At 37.8% G+C, this 15,816-nt stretch overlaps 1 protein-coding gene across 2 annotated transcripts; it reads right to left on the bottom strand.

The window, feature by feature from the left end:
* Positions 1 to 577: 577 nt before the first annotated feature.
* zgc:154093 (cdc42 effector protein 2) lies at positions 578 to 11,253 on the bottom strand. Of its 2 annotated transcripts, XM_032544972.1 has the most exons (3): positions 11,086 to 11,253; positions 4,590 to 4,685; positions 578 to 2,659 (listed from the first exon to the last, which is right to left on the bottom strand). In XM_032544972.1, exon 3 carries the CDS (start codon positions 2,497 to 2,499, stop codon positions 1,762 to 1,764), a length of 738 nt encoding a protein of 245 aa, XP_032400863.1. In that variant the 5' UTR covers positions 2,500 to 2,659; positions 4,590 to 4,685; positions 11,086 to 11,253; the 3' UTR covers positions 578 to 1,761. The 2 variants fall into 2 exon arrangements, with proteins under 2 accessions (XP_032400863.1, XP_032400862.1); XM_032544971.1 differs by lacking the exon at positions 4,590 to 4,685.
* Between the last annotated feature and the right edge of the window lie 4,563 nt (positions 11,254 to 15,816).

Below are 15,816 nucleotides of genomic sequence, written 5' to 3'. Positions count from 1 at the left end.
TATAAGATACATTTAAAACAATGTATTAAAACTAAAAATAAATATTTGATATTTTAATAACATGAAAAGTAATATAGATGTCAAAAAATAATGTGCTAAAGATAAATTATTGTTCATATTTAATACTACTTTAATGTACCAATTAATATTAATATCAAGATAATATTTTAAAATATTTGATGATAATATACATAAAAAATAATGTATAACAGTTGTAAAAAATGCATATTTTCTCAGTCACTAATCCCAGAGTGAAGTGAAGTGAAGCTGATTTATTATATTGATTTGTCACATGTAGAGTGAAATATTCCAAGTATTTATTTCTTGTAATTTAGATGCCTACGGCTTGCAAATCATAAAAACATCTATTTTATTATTGCTCTGATGTAATATTAAAATTTTCTGAGATTATTTTCTGAGTTTTTCATTCCCTGTGAGTCATAATCATCAAAATTACAAGAAATTAAAGCCTGAAATATTCAACTGAAATTCACTTTTTTTTTTTTTTAGACCAATTATTATATAAAAACATTTATTATCTTGATATGTGTGTGAACAACTGTCCAGGAGAGCAGAATTTATTTATAAGAAATATCTTTATTTTAGATTTACAGAGATATTTACAGAATAAAATAACATTTCAATGGTAGGCTACTGTGATGCTGGAGGAAGTTCATGCTGACAGATTTTAAACAGGAGATCTGCAAAAAAAAAAAAGGAACATTGTTCTGACACTTACAGCTTCCAAACCATCCAAAAATAAAAACGGAAACATCCTGAGTTTCTTTCTAATAAAACAACAACAACAAAAACAAACAAACAGTTTATCAACAGTAGCTGGTGACTGAAATCTAAAAAAAAAAAATCCAAGGAAGAATAATCGGACAGAAGATCCAGCGAAGTTTCTAATAATAAATGTGCAGCTGTTTGGTTTCCCAGGTCCGTCTGGGAATATTCATCACGTGGTGAACCGTTGAAGGAGCAGAAAAGGGAACAGGAAGTGCTCTGTGCTTCGATGGCGGCAGGTTTGTGTCAGGATTCAGGTTCTGGAGAAGCGTCTAAAGCAGCAACAGTTTTGCATTTCATCAGTGGCGCCCCCCAAAGGCCAGACCAGGCAAGGAAAAATTATACATATTTTAGGAGTGGGAGATACGGACCTGTCCAGGGTGACGCTGCCTCTCACCTGGAACGTTAGCTGGAGATAGGAACCAGCACCTCCCGACCTCACTAGGGACAAGGGTGTGAAGAAAATGGATGGATGGATGGAGTGGGAGATACGGAGTTCTAATTTTATCACAATATTTTGTGGTACTATTGTGAAAATGATAAAGAATAATGACAAAAAACTATTTATTACTTGTTTTTTTAGGTAACTATATGGCTATGAATGCATGGATCAGCATTCATGGCACCACAAACACAAATACTGCTTTCAGAAAAACATTTCCAATTGAAATTGGCTCCTTCCAGATGTAACTTTCTTAAACAAGTGTGATTTATATCACACTTTTTTATATCATATAATAATATCTTTTTTTTTAGTATTATTTTATGTGTATGTATGTATTTATTGGGTTTTATGTGTATGTGTTGATTAAAGTAGATGATTGTATGCCTTTGTCTGACCTGAACATGATTTACTGGGGAGCTAACATTTTTCCAGACCGGGCCCTGGCCCCCTCTATCCCCCCTCTTGGGGACGCCACTGCACTCAGGTAAAGTCTCCCCGTTTTTCTCAGCATGTCTCAGAGAGTCCTGTCCTCACAGCTCGCAGCGGTCGTCCTCGGCCTTATAGCGGTCCATGATGCTCAGCACGTCCTCCAGGATGGACGGGCCCAGGTCCAGGTCCAGGTCCAGCCTGGCCAGGGAGTCGGCCGGCTGGAGGCCCGGCACCGGGCATGGCGAGTCACTGCGCTCGCTGCTCAGATCCTCGTTGCTCAACCCGGCGTCCGAGTCCAGGCTGAGGCCGCGGCGGACATCCGGGGGTCCACACGTCTCCGACACGGAGTCCTCCGACGACGCCTCCGAGAAGGACCCGGATGATGGGACGAGCCCGCGCACGGCGGACGCTTCACAAACTTCCGGCTGAGCGTCACCCGGCTCACCTGGTTGCTGGTCCAGGTGGAGCCGCGGCGGCTTGGGCGGGGCCTGCTCGTGGGCGACGCACACTGGCATGGACACGGTGCTCTTCAGCAGCCCGTTGGAGGCCTGCTGGTAGTGGCAGCCGTTGTAGGCGAAGCTGCGGGGCTCCTGCGTGGCGGCCTGGTCCACGCTGTGCGAGCGGGCGTGGCCATGGCCCGGAAGCATGTCCATCTTCCCCTGGAGGAAACCCACGTCTCCAAACATGTCCCCCTCGCCTTCCGGTCCCACGTGCGCGCTGTGGCGCACGTCGCCCAGCGGGGGGCTGATCATGTCCCCCGACAGGACGTCACGCAGCCGCAGCCTCTTCCCTTTCTTTGGGGTTGTAGTTTTTAGGTAGATTGGTGTCTTTGCTGGCATTTTTGCTTTTTAAAAAGTGTTTGAGTAAAAGCAGAAAGACTGAAGTATATTTTTTAAATCAAATCAGCTTCCTCTCCTGCACAGAAAAGCCATATCCGGGGTGAAAAACGTGATCTTGTCTGCAGAAACGTCAGGAATGTGGCAAGAAAACACCGGAGATCTGAGAGAGGAAAAAAAAAAAGAAAAATTAATCAAAAAGAGATGAAGAGGAGAGTAAAAAAAATCACAATGTGATAAACAAGATGGAGGGAGATTTATAAGCTTCCCTCCAGAGAAAGAGGACATGTGATTCACCCCGAGGTTTGAAAACTGCAAAAGCAAAATATTACCAAGTATTTTAGTCTAGTTTCTAGTGCAAATATGTTAGTACATTTGAAAGAAAACCAAACTAACTTAAAAGTAACTTTTCAGCAAGATTATTTACTTAAAACAGGAGGTTGTTTTTAGTAAATAATTCCTTAATATTCATGAAAAAGTAATTATGCCACAGTTAGACTAACCTGATTAGAGTTACCCCCACCACACACGGTTCTTCAGATCAAACAAAATTGCTGTCAAACGTTTGTGCAGTTAAAATTTTTGCTTGTGCTGCTATTTAAAGATATAATCAATTTAAATATATTATTAGAAAAGTTTCCTCAGAGGTCATCATCAATATCTGCAAAGCAAAAGCAGCACAAACAACAACAAAAAAATGCTGCACAAACGTAGTCGAGTTGATTGGCACCAATTTTGTCTGATTTGAAGAGAGTGGGGGGGGGTCTGGTTGACCTTTCATGACCTCTGGAAACATTTATTGGCATCTTTAAACTGATAAATAGAAGCATTAAAAAAATATATCTGGAAGAAACATTTGGGACCAGTTTTGTTAAATTTGGAGAAGGTGAGAGCAACGTTACTCAGGTTGAGATTATTGTCGATTCTTGTTAGAGGTGAAATAATTTGCCAGTCGAATTAGAATATTAATGAATTATTGACTTCAAACAAGCTACTATTTCATCTTGTAAGCTTTAACTTATTTCAAGAGCACTAAGATATTTCCACTAGAAACTAGATCAAATCTATTTGGAGTTCAGCTCAAAAACACAAAACGCTGCCAAGTATTTTAGTCTAGTTTGATGTGGAAATAGATTAATGTGCTTGAATTAAGACAAAATAATAAGTAAACCCTTAATACTGATGAAAATGTTCGAGTTCCACTGGCAGATACTTTAATTTACAAGACATTTTTCCCATGTTATAACTAGAACTTTTTCATCAAAAAAAAGTTGATGAAAAACTTTTATTTAAGGAATAATTCCTCAAATTATTCTTTAATAATAATAATTTGAGGAATTATTGACTCAAAACAAACTCTATTTTCTTGCTGAAAAGTTACTTGCAAGTTAGTTTCCTCTTAATTCAAGCCTACTTAGATATTTGCACTAGAAACTAGAACAAAAATCAAAAATACTTGGTAAGATTTTGTGGATTTTGTGTTTTTGCAGTGCAGAGTCAAACAGCAGGTTCAAAGTTTCTGCTTTCTTTCTCTTATCGCCTCCAGAGACAGCGGAGCATGTGACGGGTTCACGGCCGGGTCGTCTCCTAGCAATGTTCAAGAAACAACAGGACTGACCTTTTTCTGACCCCTAATATCTTAAATGATCCATAACAATTTAAATTCGTTTATGCAAAAACCAAAAACTTCTCAGTGATTTTCGCAGAAATGTTGCAAACAAAAAAACGAGTTTGCATTTTTCACATTTTATACATCCCTGTGCAGAAATGAAGCACCAACAGCCGCATGTGGTGAAATTCTGGGATCCATCACTTGACAGCATCATCTGAAAAACTGCTGCAAATGTTCACAGAGCTCCAGAGGTACGGAAAATACTTTAAAAAGGTTCATTTTAATTGATTTTCTGTGCAAAAACAAACTATTACCAAGCATTCCGGTCTAATTCCTAGTGCAAATATTTTATTACACTTGAAATAAGAGAAAACTAATTTACAAGTAACTTTTTACGCTAATAAAGCTTGTTTTAAGTCAATAATTCCCTAGTATTGATTGATATTGATTGAAAGTACTACTAGTAGATTATTTCACTTACAACATGGGAAAAATATCAGGGATGTCCAAAGTGTGGCACAGGGACCATTTGCGGCCCTCTGAATGATTTTGTTTGGCCCCTCTGCCCACAGACGACCTAGTGGAGAACAAAACACCAGACTGAAGACATTTATCATTCAGTTTTGAGTAAAAAAAAAAGAGAAAATCGATAAATAATGCAAATGGAAATTATTAATTCGTCAGGTAGTTAATTGATTTGTTGCTTTTGGTTTTGCATTAGGTGGTTGGATGAGAAATTCTTTTTAGTTAATGATTTTTAGCAAACTATTGGACCATAACATCAATAATAACTAGAAAAATGTGTTAATTATTTACATAGAAGAAGCCAGAACCAGAGGTGAGCAGAGCACCCAAAAAATGTACTTTAGTAAGAGTAAAAAAGTATTTAGTAAAAAGTACTCTGTACGTCTCTTTCAACAAACAACTGATGAGACTTTAACAGAAACTGCAGGTGTGTGTCTGGTGAATTTCTGGTTAAAACATGTTTGTTTTTCATTCAGAAAGTAGAGCATCCAGAAATTTCACTCAAGTAAGAGTAGAAATACTTCATAATAAAATTACTCAAAGTGCAGCGTAGTAAAAATACTTGTACAAGTACATTTTTCCAAAAAGTCACTCAAGTAAACGTAAATGAGTTGATGTAACCAGTTACTATCCATCTCCGGCCAGCAGCAAACAGAAGGAATGGAAAAGTTGCATCAAGCATGGAGCAACTTTTCAGCTTTGAATAGAACAAGACAGGATTCGTTTGAGCGACTGGTTGATGTTGCAAACACGACTGTTACAAATTCCATAGAAGAAAACCGCAACCTGGACCGGTTCATGCCTGTAAAACTGGATTAATCTAATTACTGCAACAACAAAAAACACAAAAACCGATTTCCACAGGCGCCTCTGCAGTGAGCAGCAACGCAGCGCCTGAAACGGCAGCCGAGTCCGATTGGAGTGAAGAACAAAAACAATCAGAGGTCAGTCCTCCTCTCAACACAAAGAGCAATAAACTCCTCAAGTCCGAACCAAATTATGGAACAAATGAATCATGTGGATTACTAAAGACGTTGATGCTGAGCTCATAAACACACCCAGACCTAAATCTGGAACAAGTTTGACCACAACAAGGGAGAAACGAACCAGTCAGAACCGGTCCAGACGAACCGGTGAAGCAACACTTTCGTCGTAAACTTGGACGTTTTGCTGCAAAGCTGCAAAGATTTCAGCTCTCCAGCCAAACAATGACACAGAAAAGGCCGTTTCATCATGTTTTTGTAAATAAAAGGGATTAAAAAAATAAAGCATAACTCGAGAGAAGAATCTTAAATGTTATTTAATTTAGAGAAAATTTAATCAACTGGATGCTACACTGCAAAAACAAAATCTTACCAAGTACTTTTGGTCTTACTATACCAGAAATAAGGCAAAACTAACATACAAGTAACTTTTCAGTGAGGTATAGAAAATTTGTTTTAAGTCAATAATTGCGTAATAATGACGAAAAAGTGTGAGTTTTAATTCCAGATTACTTCATTTATAACACTACATTTTTCCCTTGTTATAAGTAAAATAATCCGCCAGTGTAGCTATTAGTTTATTATCAATATTAAGGAATTATTGACTTAAAACAAGCTAACATATCTTACTGAAAAGTTACGTGTATGTTAGTTTTGTTTTATCTCAAGATATTTGCACTTGAAACTAAACCAAATTTACTTGGTAACATTTTCTGTTTTTGCAGTGCATGCAGAAATAAACTGGATTCTAACTCACAAATAACTGGTGACACGCTTTCAGATATGATCGTTTATCCCATCCAATGTCTGTTTGATTCCTAAAAACCGACATCCTTTGCAACTGGCGGCGATTTTATGACCAAACTAAATCTTATTTGCTAATTTTCTGTCCTCTATAAAACCCTATAAAACCATTTTTTTGGTTTTTCAGTCTGTCCTCTCTGCCTACGCCACTATTACTCGTGTTGTTTCATTAAAACAGATGTGAGTACGTCCTAAAACACACTTGTACTAAAAATAAAATAAATAAAAACTTAACTTAGGTTAGAAAATTGTGTTTTAAAAGGCATTAATGAATTCCAGAGATCCTTTGAAATAAATAAATTGCTTTCGTGGGTGTTTATTTTTCAAGATTTTAAACACTTACCTGCATCTTAACATTGAGCTTTAACAAAAAGGTCAAACATATGATTTCTGATACACATTTTTTTAAAATCACAAAGTCATCAGCAAAGCTAGTATTTTTGCTCTGTTGCTTCAAAAAATACAACAAAGCTCGAAGTAAACACTTTTCAAATGTGCCATGTGTATTTTTTTAAAGACATACAAATATATATTTTTGGTATCAATAAAAACATGATTGTAGGGCTGAAAACCGTATCACGATATAAGTGTTTAATGTCAGTCGATATTGATAATCCTTGATTAGTTTTTTTTGTTTTAAGTATCTTAAATTCAGCCAACTGGTGGCGTGGCCTTTCCCGCTTCATCCAGTTTTCACTTCACGCTGTCATTTTTTATTTTGAAGCAGTTATGAGACGTGGTGCAGAAACATTGAACTGCTGCTGCACAAGTTACTCAGCAGTTTGTTGCTAGGCAACCGAAGAGCGAACGAGCTAGTTGATTCCACCAACCTGGCTTAGTTAGCCGAGAGAGGCTAAAGTCTTTCCTCTCCATCTCCCAGAATGCTGTGCGGTTCCAGATCAGAGTTCATTGAATATTGAATATGCCATCTAATATTTATTGATATTGATTCATGTCTCCATCCTTTCTCCCTGAAACTGTCTGATTTTATAATACACACACGGTCTCTAGAGCTGTGCATTTTAAATGTTGAATATACCGTATTTTTAATAATATACTGAGCGTGTATGTGTGTGTCTTATTCTTGTACGTTTATTATTTATTTATTTTTAATTTTTATTGTGTGCTATGCTGGGACAAACAAATTTTCCCTCCTCGAGGATCAATAAAGTCTTATCTTATCTTATCGCAATATATTATTGTTATTGACTTATTGTCCAACCCTACATGATTGTATCATGACTGATTACAAAAAAATAAATAACTTTGAGAAATCCAGATGTTTACGGTACTTTTCTGTTTAGTTTAGAGCTAAATTACAACACCAGCTTAACTCTTCATGAAGGAAGTTTAGCTGGCGTCTCTTCGCTTCGTGCATCACCTTTCCTGGAAGCAGCAATCTGGGACACGCGCTGATGATGCAATCAACCGAGGAGGAGGAGGAGGAGGAGGCTGATCCAACATCTGTTTCTGCTCTCAGGCTCCATTTGTTTCCTGACTCTGCTTAAACGGCACCGTTGAGCCACCCGTGAGCTCATCATCATCATCATCATCATCATCTGGGACAAACAGCATTGTTGTTGTTGTTCCTCTGCAGGTCGGAGCAAAGCTGCACAGCAGGCGACAGTTGGGCAAAACGTGCTCTGCCTGTCTGGTAATCCGTTTGTTTTTTTTACAGTAAAGGAAAGCTGATTTGATTTGTTGTTTGGTTAATATGGTTGTTTTTGCCAACAGTGGGTTTTTTGATGCGTTTAATTTAAAAAAAAAAACTTCCAAACTTGCAACTGATAACTTGAATTGACACAGAAAAAACACAGAGCCGTGCTGTGGTGGCGCAGGGGGTTAGCACGCCCCACGTTTGGAGGCCTTAGTCCTCGACGCGGACGTCGCTGGTTCGACTCCCGGTCCCGACGACCTTTACCGCATGTCTTCCCCCCCGCTTTCCTGTCTGCCTACTGTCGCAAAAAATACGAGCCACTAGCGCCGCAAAAACTCTTCGGAGAAAAAAAAAAAACACAGAGGAAAGCCTTCATAATGTGAAAGTTATGTTCTAATTTCTGAGATTGGGGAACTGCTCATGCACACTAAATAAACAATCTCCTTGTAAACAGGTCAGCAAGAAATGACATCTTCTTGAGTGGCTGTTCGACCTTCGGTCCCTGCAAAAACACAAAGTTTTAAGTGTTTTTGTCTCGTTTCTAACATCTTATCACACTTAAAATAAGGCAAAACTAACTTTCAGGAATCTTTTCAGCAATAAACAGCTTATTTTAAGTCGATACTTAATATCGAAGAAAAAATTCTAGTTCCGCTGGCAGATTATTTCACTCGCTTCAATGGGCGCTCCACCGTTACCTAGCAACATCAGCCAAGCCCAGCCTGTTACCTAGCAACCAAATTCTAGTTCTGATGGCAGATTATTTAACTTTGAACAAGACATTTTTCCCAAGGTGTAGAACCTTTTCTTCAATATTAAGGAATTGTGTACTTGGAACAAGCTCATACGCTGCTGAAAAGTTACTTGTTAGTTTTTGTTTAATTTAATTGTGCTAAAATATTTACATAGAAAATAGACCGAAAATACTTGGTAAGATTTTGTGTTTGCCTTTCTATATAGTTTTAGCAAGAAGTCCATGTTTTAATCTACAAATCAAGTTATACCGTTAAATCTGTTTATACCAAGGCTTTTACATGTATTTGGTCTAATTAATAGCAAGATATCACACTTTGGCTTCAGAGCCACATAAAGATGGCTACAAAGTCGGCCTTCTATAACATGAATAACATTTCCGGGATTAAAAGAACAATATCTCAACACAATCTAGAGAAACTCGTCCATACATTTATCTTTAGTCGCACTGATTGCCGTGACAGTGTCTTCACAGACAGTGTCAACAGAGTCTGACTAAAAACTCAATCAGAACCAGAACGCTGCTGCTGGCGTTCTGACTAAACCCAGGAAGATGGAGCACATCACACCAGTTCTAAAGTCCTTCCACTGGCTTTAAAATACTGTTGTTAGTTTATAAATCACCGAATGGCTCAGCACAAAAATACAAGTCACAGTGATAGTCACATGACCAAACAAATATAAAAACAAACAAAACTCATTATTTTCTCTGAACAGTTCAGTAGGGCAGTATAGTCAACAAATCTCCACATAAACAAACACTTTTTTCACATCACATGAGTCATGCGACCTACAATAGGATGTTGCTACTGGTAGAAACCACAAAAAAGAAGATGAGAGGAAGTAGCTGAAGGATGATGGTGCGGCATGTTTCTTTCATGACTTATCACAAACTTATTCAGTTGTGATTTTAACTCTGTTTTTAATTTAATAGAAACACAGCAATTGCAAAATTGTGTTTTTTCAACATTAGCAGAATACTAACAGCGTTTCTATTACCTATAGAATTGGGCAACTTGAATTTGCTTAATGGAAAAAACTGCCATTTTGAAAAACCTCTTTTTTTCAATAAAAGGTTTTGGCACTAGGATTACGTGGCTTTTTCAGCGACAAAATTGGTTTATTTCTCAAAACTGCAATAGCAACACTTCTTCTGCTTCAGAGGAGTGACATCACAACAACCAGATGTTACTACTGACGGAAACAATGAAGAAAACGACCACAGGAAGTAGTAGAAGGATGATGGCTCAGCATGTTTTTGTTTGCAATAATGATTTATTGCAAACAAACTTATTCACGTGTGATTTTATTTGCGTTTCTTATTTAAGCAATGGCGAAATTATGTGTTTTCAACATTTGCGGAATATTGTAATATTTTGCGCACATTTATAACGGAAACGCAGCTGTTGTCCAACTCGGCCATCCTCCAGAAAGTGACATCTTCCTTCTTCCTAACAGTGATGACTACATGCGCTGCCTACACGTTGAATCAGCTCAGACTGTGATTCACGTCTCCTTTACGTGTTGCAAAATCCGTCGCAGGAGCAGATTTTCGGTTTTCCTTCGCCTCGCTTTGTTGCCTTTCCCCTAACTGGGAGCAGTTTAAGTGGTTCCAGCAGCTGCTGGAGTGTGTCCAGTTAAAAAAAAAAGGCTGTGGTCAGAAGAACAAAGTGAAGGTTTAATTAACTTCCTCGGCTCTCATACCGTGTGTGTTATGTAACTGCAGCCGCTGAGATCATCTTCAGGTTCTCCTGAAGTTTCCCCAGCTGACTGATTTCATTCCCCCACCGGGAAAAATCCACGCAGTTTCATTCTTCACATGATTTCCTCTTTTAATAATGACCTTTTAGCTCATTTCACCAACTTTGACGCATGTAAACTATTTCAACCTGTCTTATAGATTAGATTATAGTAACCAGTTATAGTCCACTGAACAGCTAGTGGGAGAAATCTTGTAAAAATATGAATAAAATGACGTTTTTCTTGCAAAAACGCATTGAAAAGCGTAAAGCTGAGACTTTTCCTGCCTGGTGTCCATATGGACGCGCACAAAGGGAGTGAGACCAGCAGCCTGCCAGAAGCTTTTATGTCAACAAATAAAACGTAACAAAGGTCACTTTTTACTCTTTTTGTTTCCATATAATAGAGACACAAAAACCCCATTCAGACGCTGAGCAGCGGTGACCAACCTCACATTTTAACGCATTGAAACACCTCCAAAATACAGAAAATAGTCATTTAAAGCCGATATTTACCTCAAGAATAAAATCTGTCTTTTCTCCTGGGAAATCACAGCGGGGTTTTTGTTTTTGTTTTTAAGTCCAACAATCCACGGACACGATGGCGAGTTTCCTGCGGGGAATAAACCTCTTACTGACGGGTCGTTATTATTGTCTGAGAAAGTTAAAGTGGATCAGCTTCCCAGCTGAAGGAGAGGCGTTAAATCACGTCAGCCGGAGGGAAAGAGGGGGACTTCCGGTTTAGGATTTCAAAATAAGATCAGAATCTAAAAGACTGGTTGGTCACAGAATTTATAGGTGATAATTTTTTAATGTCAAGCAAATGTAACCTGATCAAAAACAAATTGAAGTTTGTAAACTATTTTAAATCTTTCTATCTATCTATCTATCTATCTATCTATCTATCTATCTATCTATCTATCTATCTATCTATCTATCTATCTATCTATCTATCTATCTATCTATCTATCTATGTTTTCCGACACTCAATTTTATCCTGTGCAGATGGATGGATGGATGGATGGACTGACGTATGACAATTTAAATCTAAATTGTCATCCGTCCATCGACTTACGGAAGGACGGACGGATGATGGATGAATGGATGGATGGATGGAAGAATGGCTGGGATTTAAACCCTGAACCTTCTTGTTGCTAGGCAACAACTTTCCCATCATGTACCTAATACATGTATTATAAAACAGCAACCAACATAGGGGTATGTTTTATTTTGAAGGGCCACCGTCCCTGTCTCCGGTTTAGGCCTTATCAACATTCACCTACTTGACTATTCAGACCTGAAAATCCTCAGAGAACCAATCAAATCCCAAAGTTATCGATAGAAACTAATCAAAACTGATCAGAAGCAATGACTTTTCTTTATCAAATACGTTTCACTTAAATAAAGGTCAAAGGTTGGGAAATTAAAGTCAGTTAGACTGCCACATGAAACGAGTTTTATCTTTTTTAGTGATGAGAAGAAGGTAAATTCTGCTGCTTTGTTTTTATTATTTCTAACAGAAGTAACCTGGTCCACTTCCCTCGGGGTAATTATGGAGGCTTTTTACTGCCTGCGTGGAGGTGAGGAGAGCCATGAGCTTTAATTTGATTAGCAGCAGGAGCAAACACACAGAGCCACTGTTCAGGATCCAAACCAGAACCGGAACCGAGCCAGGATGGACTCGGAGAAAAAAAAAATCCCTCCAGAAATAACCTCTCAGAGCCAGAAAGGCTTTGAAAGCTGAACTCATTCCGTTGTTTTCTTACAGATTTCCCTGAATGCGGGTCAGTCAAACACAACATTTTCCCCACAGAGCCAGGCAGTCTGCCCGTCACTGGGAGTTTTTCTGCTCTTAAATGTGCCCTAAAATCTTTATTTGCTGGTGCAGGCGAAGCTTACCCTACAGGATTGCTGCTGCTGCTGCGTAATTACAGTGAGGTAATGAGGATTTAACAAATGGAGAATGCAGATGCACGCTGTTTGCAGGTCACGCTGCGGGCGCATCGTGTTTACGGCCCCTGAAGGAGCCTTCAAGCCAAATTAAACCCGGTTCCCTCCGGCAAAAAAGATGCGATGGTTGGTGGAATAACCGATTAACTTCTTACAAGGTTGCATGGAAAGCAAAAAATAGTCCTGCACTGCAAAAACACAAGACCAAGTCATTTTCAGAGTGCAAATATTGTATTAGCTGAAATAAGACAAAACTAACTTAGAAGTAACATTTCAGCAACGAATAGAAGCTTGTTATAAATCAATAATTTGTTAATATTGATTAAAACGTTTGAGTGGCTGATTATTTCACTTCTTACTTCTTAAAAATGTTTTAAGTGGAATAATCTGCGCGGAGCTAAATTGGAGCCATAAAGTTTAGCTTAAAAGAAGAAAAAATGAAACTAAAAAACAATTTGAAACTCAAAAATTATTTTGAAACTGACAAAAATTGAAACGGAAATAAAAGTTCTGAAATTAAAAAAAAATACTTAAAGAAACTGAAAGAGATTTGAAGTTAGCAGATTTTTTTTGAAAATGAAAATAAGTTTTTTCAGTTGCAGTTTTTGAAAAGTTACTTATAAGTTAGTTTTCTCTTGTTTCAAGTGTATTTAAATATTTGCACCTGAAACTAGACCAAAAGTAAGATTTTGTGTTTTTGCAGTGCACTGGAGTAATTTGTGGCATGAAAGACCCAAAATCTTGAAGTAAGTTTTCATTTTAATAACAAGTTAGTCTCAAACAAAAGAGAAAATCTGAGAATCAAACACTTTCGGTAAAAAAAAAAGACATTTTACATATTTGTTCCTTAAAGTGGAAAAAAGTTTCTATAAAATGTTTGATTCTCAGATTTTCTCTTTTGTTTGAGACAAATTTTTAACTAAAAGGAATACTTACTTCAAGATTTTGGGTCTTTCATGCCACAAATTACTCCAGTGCACTGCAAAAACACAACATCTTACTTTTGGTCTAGTTTCTTGTGGAAATGTCTTAGTACACTTGAAATAAGACAAAAATAACTTAAAAGTAATTTTTTATTAATATATAGGACCTTGTTTTAAGTCAATAATTCCTTAAAATTGATTAAAAAAGTTCCTTTATCAGCTTATTTCGTTTGTAACATGGGAAAAATGTCTTATTATAAGTGGAATAATCTGCCAGTGGAATCTTATCAATATTAATGAATTATTGACTGAAACAAGCTCATACATCTTGCTGAAAAGTTCTTTCTGAGTTTTATTTCAAGTTTAATATGTCATTTCCACTAGAACTAGACAGAAATACTGTTTAGTGTTTTGCAGTGTGGGAGTTTAGCGTTGTTGCTTGTGTCCTTGTTCTGGGTTGTGGTGCGTCCCGTTCCTGCAGGATTTGGGGTTTCTGATGTGTCTTCAGCTTAGACATTACTTCAGACAAAGCTGAATTATCTCTCTTGCTCTCACTCTCTGCACAGGGTGGAATGTGTAAACCAGATAAGAGGAAAGTTACACAACTCCTCTGACAGATGTGGTTATATCACACATCAGGAATTACACACAGAAATGACCTCAGTTAATCAAATCAAGATGAAGTGGGTCCATATGAAGAGCACAAACAAAGTCCTGCAGAAGGCCTCCAGCTCCCCCTGCTCTGGAGGAACCCCATGCCAAGACCCCTGGAGGGGAAACGGAGTGCAGCACTGCAAAAACACAAACTCTGACCAAGTATTCCTGTCTGGTTTCCAATGCAAATATCTGAAGCTAACTTACAAGCAGCTTTTCAGCAAAGAGGAGATGGCTTTAGGCCAATAATTCCTTAATATTGGTGAAAAAGTTTATGTTCCACTGGCAGATTATTCCACTTATAAACTTATAGCCGTTACCTAGCAACCCCAGCCAAGCCCAGCCCGTTACCTAGCAACACAGTTCTAGTTCCAGGGACAAATTGTTTCAGTTATAACATGGGAAAACTGCCTTGTTATAAGCAGTGTTGTATAGTAACGAAGTAAAAATACTTCACTACTTTACTTAAGTATATTTTGGAGTACTTCATACTTTCCTCGAGTATGAAAATTTTTGATGACTTTTACTTTTACTTCACTATATTTCCGAACTTAATTGCGTACTTTTACTCCGATACATTTTCAATGTGTGGTTTAGTTACTCGTTACAAAAAAGCGAGAGAGAGAAACAAAGTGTTTTGACCCCACCTACTGATTAGCAAGCAGGCTACCGAACAAAGTCCGTAGCCTGGGCTTGTTCATCACCTCCAACAGGATACACCTGTTTCGCTTCTCCCATTGTTGGGGTGGAAATTAGAAATCAGAATACGTTCCAGAGGGTGGGAGGGAGGGACGAACAGAGAAGAGTGCTGCCCGCACTGACGCGGCTCAGGGATTACGTGACACGCAGCGCCGTGCCCTATAATGCACTGTAAGCTATGTAATGTGTTTGAGGCAGTTGACCAAAATCCCGGACAATTTTTAAATTCCCCCCGGACATCTTTTTAGGTCTGACAGGTAGGACATGTCCGGGAAAAAGAGGACGTCTGGTCACCCTAGTTCAATGGGGGACAGAAGCCATAGCGATAGCAATTTAGACTAAATTTAACGAATATAGGAAAGGCATGCAAGTTCAAAACCACAAACCATTAACATGTGCTACTCTTTAAAACTGGAACAATTTATTAGCAGGTTTCATTTTGCCTGCACTTGGTTGGGTACATTATTTTAAGTTTATTTGACAAGTTTACCAAAATATAAGAAATGCCATTCACACTTGCCTTGTTTTACTTTTTACTTGTACTTTTCATTACATTACTTGAGTACATCCATTTTTACAGTAATTTCCATACTTAAGTACAAGACGTTTCAGATACTTTAAGACTTTTACTCAAGTAACATTTCAGTCAGTGACTTCGACTTTTACCAAAGTCATATTTTGGAGAGGTACTTGTACTTTTACTTGACTCTGAGATTTCAGTACTTTATACAACACTGGTTATAAGTGGAACTAGAACTTGATCATCAATATTAATGAACTATTGACAAGTTTATATTTCTTGCTGGAAAGTTTTTGTCGGTTACTTTTGTCAAGGGTACTAAGATATTTGCACTGGAAACTAGACTAACATACTTGGTAAGACTTTGTGTTTTTACAGTGAACCCCATGTATTTTTGATCTAGTTTCTAGTGCAAATATCTTAGTACACTTGAAATATTGATGGAAAAAGTTTTAGTTCCAGTGGCAGGTTATTTTGCTAATAAAAATTAAAAAAATGTCT

Source organism: Xiphophorus hellerii, chromosome 18 (assembly GCF_003331165.1).
Source record: "Xiphophorus hellerii strain 12219 chromosome 18, Xiphophorus_hellerii-4.1, whole genome shotgun sequence".
NCBI lineage: Eukaryota > Metazoa > Chordata > Actinopteri > Cyprinodontiformes > Poeciliidae > Xiphophorus > Xiphophorus hellerii.
Note: the sequence above shows the minus strand (reverse complement) of the source record. Positions and strands in the feature narration are given on the sequence as shown.